This window comes from Amblyomma maculatum, chromosome 1 (genome assembly GCF_055883805.1).
Source record: "Amblyomma maculatum isolate TAMU_Amacu chromosome 1, ASM5588380v1, whole genome shotgun sequence".
Taxonomy (NCBI): Eukaryota; Metazoa; Arthropoda; class Arachnida; order Ixodida; family Ixodidae; genus Amblyomma; species Amblyomma maculatum.
Genome location: NC_139344.1, coordinates 280,142,793 through 280,155,265, shown reverse-complemented (window position 1 = coordinate 280,155,265; position 12,473 = coordinate 280,142,793). Strand labels below are relative to the sequence as shown.

At 49.2% G+C, this 12,473-nt stretch overlaps 1 protein-coding gene across 11 annotated transcripts in view; it reads left to right on the top strand.

Moving 5' to 3' along the window:
• LOC146206664 (bromodomain-containing protein 8-like) overlaps nucleotides 1–12,473 on the top strand; it is a 158,853-nt gene that overhangs the window by 21,111 nt on the left and 125,269 nt on the right. For all 11 annotated transcript variants that reach the window (XM_084591449.1, XM_084591447.1, XM_084591445.1 and 8 more), the window contains one exon: nucleotides 10,032–10,242. In XM_084591449.1, the coding sequence (XP_084447575.1) occupies nucleotides 10,032–10,242 (211 nt within the window). The remainder of the gene's footprint in view (nucleotides 1–10,031; nucleotides 10,243–12,473) is intronic.

Sequence of the window (12,473 nt, the reverse complement as noted above, 5' to 3'; positions counted from 1 at the left end):
CTTTCGAGCGCGTCAGCACTTACAACCGCTGGGACGATTCCATCAAACTGAGCAACGTCCTCTTCTACCTCACGGACGTGGCGAATCTGAGGTTTCGAAATCACGAAGCCGATCTTCCGACGTGGTCTGTCTTCAAGAAAAACTTCGCGGATGTCTTCGGCCGTCCTGCGGTACATAAACTCCGCGCCGAACAACGCCTCCATGCACGGCTTCAACGTCCCGAAGAAACGTTTACTAGCTACATTGAGGACGTGGTTGACCTCTGCAAGCGGGTCAATCCGTCCATGCCCGAGCCCGAAAGAGTCACACATGTTCTAAAAGGTCTCACTGATGATGCGTACTATATGATGTCGGCCAGAGACCCTACTTCCGTATCCGACATTATAACACTGTGCCAGAGGTTTGACGAGCTACGAAAGCAGCGCGCTTCTATGCGACGGGCTGCCACACCTGCCGGCATTGCTGGCTTGGCACTGGCTACGCCGTCTGCGGAACAGTCTCAATTTATGCAGAACATCCAAGACTTCATCCGCGAAGAAGTTACACGCCAGCTGTCCCTCCTCCATCCAGTTCAGCCGACCGTCTGCACTTCGCAATTAGCGCCGGCCAACGCGCCATCCATCTCGCCGGCTATCCGCCAAGTTATCGAGGAGAAAGTCGCCGAAGCGCTGCCTTCTAGTGTTCCCATCGCTCCTGTGCAAGCCCCACTCACTTACGCGCAAGTAACCGCTGGAACGCGCGGTCCGCTTCCAACGTCGTCTTACCAGAACGGCCCTACATTTTATGCTCCACCTCGTTTCATGGCCCCTCAGTCTCAGATCCCTCGACCGCGACGCCGCATTACGAACCCATGGCGAACCGCCGACAATCGCCCAATTTGCTATGCTTGCGGGCTCCCGGGGCACGTCGCTCGCCTTTGCCGTCAGCGCCCGCCTCATCCCGAGGACACAGTCCGTCAGTACCACTACGATCCCGAGCCGCCCCTGAGCAACGTCTCTTCTGGATCGTCTCCGTCTCGGGCTCAGTACTCGACACGCCGTTCGCCTTCGCCTCGCCGACGTTCTATTTCGCCAATGCTCCGGTGACAGAGTCCTACGCAAGGGGAAAACTAAATGCCGCAGTTCCGGAGGCAAGAACTGCGCGTTTGACGAACTCGTTAAGTCCTCCGCCTTCTCCCGCCAACGTCATTGAAGTGCTCGTAGAAGGTTTTCCCGTTCTCGCGCTGGTGGATACAGGTGCTGCCGTTTCCGTAATTAGTGATGCCCTTCGCCGCAAAAATCGCAAGGTAACGACGCCGCTTTCTGCTTTTTCGCTTCGTACGGCCAGTTCAGAGCGCATCACCCCTGTAGCAGCGTGCACGGTACGAGTTTGCATCAAAGACATTACGTATCTCGTCGAGATGGTGGTGCTTTACGACTGCTCCCACGACATCATCCTCGGCTACGACTTTTTGTCAACTCACAGTGCTGTGATTGATTGTGCCCGTGCTGAAGTTGAGCTTTCCCCTGTGTGTAATGTTTCCCTGTGTGACCCGCCTGTGCGCCCTGCTAAACTCCTTGTAGCTGCAGACACCGACATTCCTCCCTTTTCTTCTGTTCTCGTTCCCCTTATTTCGACATCTGCCCTCCCTAGTCCTGTTCTCTTTACGCCCAAACTCGCCTCCGCCCACCATAACCGCCTCCTTCTTCCTTTCGCCGTTCTAACAATTTCTGATGGCAGCTGTGTCATCTATGCTTCCAACCCTTTTCCTTGCCCAACGGCTGTTCTTCGCGGGGAGTGCCTCGGCTACATTGAAGAGCTGGACCCTGATCGCACTTACATGTTCTCCGAACCTGAAGTTTTTCCTCACGTCGCTGCCCTGACGTCTTGTGCTGCTACGAGTGATGAGCTTCCTGTCGACGCCCTTCATCGAGCTATCGCGACCGACCTTCCGACCTCCCAACGGGACCAAATAATCGCCCTCCTTCAGCGCTTCAGTGCATCTTTTGACGTGTCCCAGCCTTCCTTGGGCCGCGCCTTGACCGTTTCTCATGCAATCGACACTGGTCCTCATGCTCCCCTGCGGCAGCGACCATATCGCGTGTCGCCCACTGAGCGCCGCGTCATTCGTGACAATGTCGCCGATATGCTTCAACGGGGCATCATACGACCATCTCATAGCCCTTGGGCCTCCCCCGTCGTGTTGGTGACGAAGAAAGATGGCACGATCCGCTTCTGTGTGGACTACCGGCGTCTGAATAAGATAACCCGCAAAGATGTTTACCCACTACCACGAATTGACGACGCGCTAGATTGTTTGCAAGGAGCGGAGTTCTTTTCATTGCTAGATTTGCGCTCTGGCTATTGGCAAGTACCGATGGCTTCCGCTGACCGCCCGAAAACAGCCTTCATCACTCCCGATGGCTTGTATGAATTCAATGTGATGCCGTTCGGACTGTGCAACGCCCCCGCCACCTTCGAGAGAATGATGGATAACATTCTCAGTGGGCTCAAATGGGAAACGTGTCTTTGTTATCTAGATGACATTGTCGTTTTCTCGAAAGATTTCCCTTCCCACCTTCTGCGCCTTCAGCGTGTCCTTACGTGCCTTACTGAAGCAGGCCTACAGCTCAACTTGAAGAAATGTCACTTTGCCGCTACCAAGCTCACAATACTTGGTCATGTCATATCCAAGGATGGCGTTCTACCGGATCCTACCAAACTTCGTGCCGTCGCAGACTTCCCCAAGCCCACACCTTGAAAGAACTTCGAAGTTTTATCGGCCTATGTTCGTATTTCCGCCGTTTTATCCGCAACTTCGCCAGTATCATCGCCCCTTTAACGCAACTTCTCGCCGGAGGCCCGAACCTTTCCTCTTGGTCACCAGCCTGTGATGCTGCGTTCAGTACACTACGCCGTCTACTGGTCTCTCCCCCTATACTCCGCCATTTTGACCCTGCCTGCTTGACCGAAATACACACTGATGCAAGCGGCGTAGGTCTGGGCGCTGTTCTTGCTCAACGGAAACCTGGATATTCCGAGTATGTCGTCGCGTACGCTAGTCGTACCCTCACGAAAGCGGAATCGAACTATTCTGTGACCGAAAAGGAGTGTCTGGCCATCATATGGGCCATTACCAAGTTTCGTCCTTATATTTACGGTCGCCCATTCTACGTTGTTACCGACCACCATGCGCTCTGTTGGCTATCCTCCCTCAAAGACCCCTCCGGCCGCCTCGCCCGCTGGGCGTTACGTCTTCAGGAGTACGATATCCACGTCATCTATCGATCTGGACGCAAGCACACCGACGCTGATGCCCTTTCCCGTTCACCGCTTCCTAACGACTCGACGGCTGGCTTCGTTTGTGCCTACGATATGTCGCCGCTCAACATTACCAACATAAAATCTGAGCAGCAGAAAGATCCATGGATATCCTCCCTCCTAACATTCCTGTCTACGCCCGCAGAGCTGTCTCCTTCACGTGCACTTCGTCGTCAGGTCCACCACTTCGCCACTCGTGATGGAATTTTATACCGCCGCAATTACCATCCTACAGGGCGAAAGTGGCTTCTCGTGATTCCGCGACATCTCCGTGCTGAAATCTGCGCCTCTTTCCACGCCGATCCCCAATGCGGCCATGCAGGTGTCATGAAAACCTATTCTCGACTGCGTATGAGATATTACTGGCGCGGCATGTACCGCTTCATTCGTCAGTACATCCGATCCTGTACCGCCTGCCAACGTCGCAAGAATCCATCCCCTCAGCCAGCCGCTCCGTTGCAGCCATTGTCTTGCCCCAGCCGCCCTTTTGACCGTGTCGGTATCGATCTGTATGGCCCGCTTCCAATCACGTCGGCTAACAACCGCTGGGTCATCGTAGCCGTTGACCACCTAACCCGTTACGTGGAAACGTCGGCCTTGCAGTCTGCCACCGCACGGGATGTTGCTTCGTTCATTCTGCATCGCATCGTTCTTCGTCACGGCGCACCGAAAGAATTGATCAGTGACCGCAGACGTGCGTTTCTTTCCGACACTGTCGAAGCCCTCCTCAAACAGTGCCAGATCATTCACCGGAGCACCACAGCGTATCACCCCCAAACGAACGGCATGACTGAGCGATTTAATCGCACTCTTAGTGACATGCTAGCCATGTACGTCGATAGCGCTCACTCTAATTGGGACCAAGTGCTGCCTTTCGTAACGTACGCCTACAATACGGCTACGCAGACTACGACTGGGTTCTCCCCCTTCTTTCTTTTATATGGTCGTGAACCCACGTCCACCATGGATACTATCCTGCCCTAACACCCCGACGCTTCAGAGACCACTCTACTGTCTGAAGCGCACACATTTGCCGAAGAATGCCGACAATTGGCGCGCTCCTTCACAACGGAGAACCAGGCTCAACAAAAGCATAACCGGGACCCTACAAATCCACCGCCTTCATATCCCTCAGGTGCCCTCGTTTGGCTCTGGGTGCCTTCTTCTGCACCCGGCCTCTCATCCAAACTCCTATCGCGCTATCATGGACCTTACCACATTCTCGAACAATCTTCTCCCGTCAATTACGTAGTAGAGCCCTTGAACCCATCTCCAGATCATCGCCGCCGCGGCCGAGAAACTGTACATGTCGACCGCCTCAAGCCGTATTATGATCCCCCTACCCTTTCCTCACTATGAGTCGCCAGGATGGCTCCTTTTCCGCCGGGGGGTATTGTAGTAATCCCGATCGCCATCAGCTCGCGCGCCAAACCGAAGGAAGATGTAGATGAAGTGGAGCCGGAGCCTTGTTGGTACTGCACGGTTGATTCGAACGCTACCCCCGTCGCTTTGGTTTGCGGACGTTGCTTGCGGTCTTGGTGCTCCAATAAACCCCTTACATAATAAAAATTTTTTATAGGTGCGCCTCAAAAGGTTCGTATAGCTCCAGAGCCATTCGAAATACATGCCCCATTTTGGACCGGAGGCTGAATTTTTGGTTGCCTGGAAAAGGCCTTTTCTTGTTTGCTTGTTTAATAGCCATCGAAGATCATTGGAAAACCAGTGCTTCTCAGTATCCCCACGGATGCGGACAAGAACAACACGTGATTCCTCGAGCGATACCATTTTTTGCTTGTAACGTGACCAGCTAATAACTGTTGGGAATGGGCAAATTTACTGAAGCCACAAGGAAAATATTTCAGGTCCTTAATAGTTTGTGCACAGTCAGCTTTTTTTATGGTCTCAAATATATTTTAATGATGGCTTACAGAAAGGGATGGGAAAGGACAAATGAAAGAATAACAGGTTAAGATCGTTAAGGCCAACTGTGCATGCACGAGAAAGATTGAAACAACCAAGGCTTTGAGACAAATACCAGATTAAGGATGTTGGTACCACGCATTGTAGTGTTAACGGTCGGAATCAGATTGTAAGTAAGAATTAGTTGAAGAAAACGTTTTGACTGACGAGAAGATGCTGACTACTGCTCCCATGTCTGGGTAGCTAAAATCTCAAAAAAGTATGAGGTTCTCACAGGGAAAGCGAGACTGGAGGTCTAGTAAGACGGAATACAATTCATTAAAAGAACAGTCAGAATCTGGCAGACGATAACATGCAGTAAGTATGGTGTTAAACGGAAGCGACACATTAGTACAAAGTGTTTCAAGGCTACAGCGGACAAGTTTGAAGTGTGAAAGTATAGACCTCCTTCATGTTTGCAAACAAACAAGACGATCGAGGTGGCGCTGCTCTCGTCAGCGATCCCACGGTAGGCAAAAAGCACGACCGCGGCCGCGGCACTGTGGCTAAGCTTGCCAAGGCCGTGTTATTGTGATCTGTAGGCGCTTTCTTGGCAGACGAAATGGCCATGTGCTAGTGTTTCGTGAGCCTCAGCGGTGAGGACAAATACGATACATTGTTTAACAAAGGACAAAGCGCTAACGACACATTCACAAGAAAGAAGACACGGACAAGCGCTTGTCCGTGTCTTCTTTCTTGTGAATGTGTCGTTAGCGCTTTGTCCTTTGTTAAAAAGAAATGCTGCACCAACTAGCCCAACAAAAAGTCCTTCCTGAATACGATACATTGAAACGTACACGGCGTGCAGCGTACGCACCCGCACGCCGTACCGATGGAGATTGGGTTCAAGGCGCCCAAGAGAAGCGTTGCTGCCAGCCAGAGAAAATGACCGACGTTGACATCTATTTGCTGTTTTCTCCCAGAAAATTAGGCGCGGAACGTATAGAGAATTACGAAGCTTCAGATGCTTACAACTACTTTGAGTCGAGTAAGCTGACGGTGATTTTTCTCGCCATAAATAGCGCGCGCAAACCGCGTATGAAATAGTCCGCTCGAAGCATCATTGCGTTATCGGATGATTCTTCACACCGAGTGGCAAATGAGCGTTCTTGATAAGCACGAAGCACCTCGCTAGCGTCGAGTGGCTGTATGGTTAGGATGATTTAGGTCAGCACGGCAACAGTAGTCTTGACACCGCACGGATTTGCGTACCAATTCGTTGAAATCACAAAGCGGCGCTTCTTTTATATCTGCTCTGTTCGTGGGCGGCTGCCGTCGTTAATGCTAGCAATTTTATCCCGGGTAGTCACGCTTAAAGCTTCCATTACCATTACGAGCTGCAGCAGCCGCTGTGGTTCCGGCAAAATCGTCCCAGGAAAAAATGGTCCCGGAAAAAATGGCCCCAGATAAAACGTCCCCAAACAGATGGAATCAAACGTACTGCAAAGTCGAGCTTTCGCCTTGCCTGGTGCTTGGCTTATCAGCGATGAATAGCGCTCATTCTAATCAACTTTTACTGTTCTTATCTTACATCTGCGTTTGTGATTTTAGCTTGATAATTATTTATATCTTGAACCCCGCCGTTTTATTTTTTTTTCACGTTTTGTAGTTCTGTTTACTAAAGGCGTAGACTGAGTTTCCTCGTGTCTATAGCCGCAGTAATGTATGCTACAGTGATTCTTTCTACCCGTCCGCTTGAAATTTGCAAAACATGGCACTGATGCCATGTGTTTACAAAAAAAAAAAAAATCATTATGGCGCCGAAATTTGTGCGGTCGAGGACAAGCACGTCTCTCGAATGTGTAATATTACCCGGGTGATTAGACCTATAATAAAGAGAGATATTTCCCAGCTTGGAAACTGACAACTTATGCACTGCATAATACTCGCTGGATGTTATATAGTGGTGGGGTTCTTTTTTTTTTTTTTTCGCAATGCTTTCTCGCCAAGCCTTCTCCAGTTCCTGTAAATGTGTAAAGCACCCAGATGACCCAGTGCCCCGACAATGGTTATATCTATTCTAAAAAAAAAAAGGCATCCAATAAGATGTTCAGTTTTTTGCGAAGTGAGTTCCGGGCAGATTTTCAGTCAATTTCTTCGGTGACATTTTTTCCTAGGCGCCGCTTCCTGAGGGGACCTTTCTGCACGTTTTTTCCGGGGCCGTATATTCCACGGACCTTCTTTTTCGGGGCTGTATCTTCTGGGGACCTCTTTTCTGGGGTCGTTTTTACTTTCACCCGTGGTTCCGTAGTTAAGGCGGCCCAGTTCGGTCTCGGCCACTGTGGCCGCGTTAATGTAGGATAAGCCCTCCCAACTCGCATTCACAATCAACCGCTGTGAATACAAATAAAAGCACTCAGCATAAATAAAAAAATGCAGCTCCAACCCAATTGATTAGTAGCTGCCAACGTGAAGTGGGAATGTTCATCAGGAAGTAGATTAAAATAATTTGACGTGAACGCGGCCAAGGTTATGCAACATATATATACCACGGATCGAGGAGTGCGACACTGATCTCTCGCGTGGCAGCTCACTGCGCATACATACAATTACCAAAGTAAAAAAAAAAAAAAAACGGGTTTGAGGAACAGTTTACATAGGTAAAACATCTATGCATGCTCCAACAAAGAAACAGGCCTACGCATTATAACATATATATGACGGCCTCGTCTACATATGTTACCCGCACCCGCGCCCGCACCGGCACTAAAACAGTACCAAGATCCCATCACGCATCGTAAGAAGGCCAAACCCGAGTTATTCGCGACCTTTAATCCGGTAGACCGCTCTGGCGTAAAGGTGAATAAGCTCCAGCTTAGCCGTGACGAAGTGTTTGCCGCATATTCGATGAGCAGGCATCGGTAGCCAGCCTTGGCGCTTCACCGCGGCGGCCCCCCACTGTTTACGGCGACCATTGTAGGGCAAGAAACCTGTGCAAGCTTACTAAACTTCCTCTAGTGTGCCTTTCAGCACATGTCATAGCGACGCGATAAGTCGGCATGGTGCTCTGCATTTCCCAGCAGCAGCAAGCCATCGCGTAATCACGGTAGGCAAAGCGACAGAAGTGTTGTTTTGCCTACCAGGCGAAAGTCACTAACGACGACAGCGCCACTGCATTTTCGTGACGTAGCCGGAGTGAAGGAGGTCTATAGGTGATTTTATCAAAACCAGGACACCACCTTCTCTTCAGCCAACTCTGTCAAATCTGTAGATACTAAAAAGAGATTTACTGCATCCGGGCAGTTCATAGCCTTGCACGTTTGCGGTTAGGCATGACTTACTAAGGATTGAACATCTTAGCAGTTGTCTTTGAGAAGGGCTTCCTCCATTGGGACTTTTCAATGGAGGAAGCTGTGGAAGGCCTTTTCTGCTGCAAATGTTTGTTAGCATGATAGCCATTTTATAAGATGAGATGTCATGTAAGCTTTGCAAAGGTTGAGCTGGCTGTTTAAAGAACGAAAGTCTCTATCTGTCCCACAACCTGGCAGTGAAGTAAAGTTCAGAGCTAGAGACCTGTTTAGCATCCAGACTCGTGTGGTTGGCTCTCTAGTGCGTGATAGTGCACTCGTGAAAGCTGCCGCCGGAGGCTCGTAGCTTCTGATCCGACGCCAACCTTTTTGAAGGGTAGTTTAGCTTCTTCAGCCTGTGTATATCTTTTGCCGTTGTGCAGTGTCAGTAAGCTCAGCCGGAAGACCCCGGTTCCATCCCGGACAAGGCTAAAAGCGAAAGGCACCCATTAGTTGTGTGATTTCAGCAGTGTTAAAACACCCAAGGTGGTCAAAATTAGTCCGGAGCCCTCCACTGCAGCGTCCCTCACAGTTGGTACATTTCACAAACGTGTGTTTGCATTTAGTGTGGTGGCGGCTGTTGTTCGGGGGAGGGCGTAAAAGAGAGTACCGTTGGGCGTGCGTTGGATCTCGCTGCCTATCATTGTTCCACGCGTTGCCTTTTGGGAGTCGGATGGCCAATAGTGGTGCTATGTCCGTTGGTGCATGGTTGCATTTGACAGCCAGTGCACGTTTGCGTCGTGAACCGTTGTTGAAGGTTTGAGCAGTGGACAATTAGCAGGTATGACATTTTGCAATGTACAAATTATGCATGTTTATAATTTTTTCTCAGACGAGAAACATGTTACTGAGCACTTTTTCACTAGCTGACTTTCCAGTGCGGAGACCGCTTCCATAAAGCGTACGTGCTTTTCTAGACTGCTCGAATTGGGAACGCCATTTTGGGTAGTAGTAGTTCCCCTGGCATGACCGCGGCCTATACAAAAGCGTTCGCACGGTTCGAGCCTTTTGCAGTCCCTTTTCTTTTTTTTTTTTTCATTGGGTACATTTCCGTGTGTGAGTGCCCGGCTGTACCACGTTTCATTACCTTATGTGAAGTAGCTTATCGCTCCTTTTAAACAATGAGAAAACAGCTCGCCAGGCCGAGTTTATTTCTTTGAGTGAATAACAAATTCTCGTTTTCTGTCCACGGCGGTAGCAACGTGGACATAAGAGCAGCGTCCGACGATGTTTACAAAGTCTCGGCTTGCGGTTTAAACGTGCTTTATATTGTGTGGCGTTGTAATATGATTAGCAAATTACAGTGTGGCAATGACTTCATGTTTGTTCAGGTGACTGAGCATCTAGTGACTGACTGCATTGCTTTCTTTTATTTGGCTTGCAAGTTTGGTAATGACCTTTTCTTTTCAGGGCTCTCATTATTTTTGTGCTGAGATTTGTGTAAGCCACAGCCTGTGCCATATTTGTCTTGTATGTCTCCCACAGCGAACAGCGGACGAAAGAAATGGCTGAGGTGGAGCTGCAGCAGTGGACCAAGGAGCATGAGCTGCAACAAGTGGCTTTGAGAGTAGCTGCACGTCCATCTGCCAAGACCAAGAAAACATCCAGCCACCACTCACAAGAGATGCGACGCAGTAGCTCTCAGTCAGAGCACAGTGAGCCAGACAGTATGATTGGATCACCTCTTAGCATCGAGGTGAGTTGTACCTGCATGCTTGTGCTGATATACTGCTGCATTAGCATTTCTAATGATGTGCTTTGGGCCTTGCATAGTAAGAGGAATGAACTTGAAAGAATGGGCTGCGTGTTGGAAGGAAAGAGCGCTCATGTGTTTGACAGTGTGGGTACAAATGTGAATTGTCGTGTACCCCTCTTCAAGTGGCACTTTTTCTGCGTGTAAGTCTCATCGGTGATAAGACGCTCCTGTTCATTTGGTAAGCATTGTAAATGCGCTGAGGATTCCTTGTGTGGGGAAAAAATGCTTGCCACACATGGACATTGCTGGAGCTATTGGGAGCTTGCCACCTTCCCGCAATCTGCTTTTTTGTAAGTTTGCTCTTTGATTTAGTTTTTTTCTTTGTGCACTCCTTTGGCACTGCAAACCTTGGCCACGATACCGCATGGTAAATTCGACAGCATGCCAAGACATTGTGGGGCCAGTAAGGGGCAGCACGGGATGCTTCTGAAGAATTATTCCCTTTGACTACTTTGCAACACACTTGTAACGCTCCTATCGTCTGTCATGGTTCCGTCCGCTATGGCAGATGGGCATCCCGACATGGCATGGTTACTGCAAGCGTATATTTAGTTCTTGTGTGTTATTGTAAGCGTTACGTAAAAATAATGTGAGTTGAAGAACTACTAGCTGTGAACTAGCCTTATTAATTTACTACCTCCAATGCCGACATTGCAAAAGTAAAAGATTGCTATTCTGGGTAAGCTTTTAGCCTGACGCCAAGCATTGGGGCTGCTGTACTAGTGGTGCCATCCTGTGTAGCTAACGTGCACCATAGCTTTGTTTAAATCTGGTTAATTTCACCTGATAGCATCATTTGCATCACTTGTCTAGAATGGGAAAGTAACCATTTACTCCTTTAATCAGGTTATTCTGCTTGAATGACCTTTTTTTTTTTTTGCCTTTTGCATATCTCACTCATCAGCTGGCACCCATATGCTGTAGTTCAATCACCCACTTCATGCCACTACCAGAAGTGCATCGTGTATTTATTGCATCTTTGCATGGCACGTCGATGTAACCAGCATGAGCTATGTGTGTTAGCTCAGTTATCACATGCCGCTACTCGCTGCCCTGTGCAACGTCCTGCGGGAGAACAAAGGAGCACACGCGGGAGTAAAGGCATACTGAACAAATATCCAAGAATATTGAGAAAGCATCACAATTGCATTCTTAAGACACGATTACACTAGTACTGATGTCTACAGTAGCGAAAGTAGTCAGGACCATAATGAGATGGGCGGTAGGGAAAAACAGTCGGACGTTCCACTAGTGTCGAAGGATGAGGCTAGTAAAGCAACAGAAACTATGAAAAGGGGGAAAGCAGCTGGAGAGGATCAAATAACTATACGCCATGCGCAGCGCCTATAGGGGCGCCACTGAAAGCCACGTAGCGGCGGCCGTCGGAACCCGAGGCGGGCCTCATGCGGCAAGCGTGATTGTAGTGCGTGTGTGCGATCTGCCGTTGCGTGTCTCGCGGGCACTTCCGCAGTGACAGTGCGCGCAAGGGGATCGCACTTTATAATAGTGGACATGTGTTCGATATCACGGCCGTCTGGAATTACATCGCCTCCATATGCACCAAGTGTCTCCTGCAGACTAGTGTCAACAAGGTTGCGTACGAAGTGGAGCTCATTTTGAGTGCCCCGCGTTCATTACAACGCCACGCTAATTCATTCATGCCTTGACCTATGAACCAATGTTCTTTCTTTGCTTAATGGTTCACGTTTGCTTCGTTTACATGCAACATATTGCTACAGTAAACTAGGCAGCGTCGTCGATATTGCGAGCGGTTTCGTACCGGTGCAATCACAGGAAAAGCCAGCGAGCTTGCAAATTAGCATTCTGAGCATCAGAAAAATAGCGCGTATTGGGCTCCTGTAGCAAGAGTTATTTTTCATGCTTGCGCTTTACCACTGCCTGTACAGCATAGATTTCGCATATTTGGTCGTCAAAAATGCAGAGGGGGTAGATAATTTCACGGGGGAGTGAGATATCAGCAGAGATAATATCTGAACAGCTGCATCACAGGTTAGCCAAGAGCATATTAGATTTAAAGTTCATATCCTATTTTATTATTGTAGTATCATCTTCATTTCATTTGTATCCCCTCGCGCCCAACTGCAGGTTTACAGCATGCTTTATAACAAGCTCTAGAGCCCTTAGTCTGAATAGCTAGTGCAGTGACATGT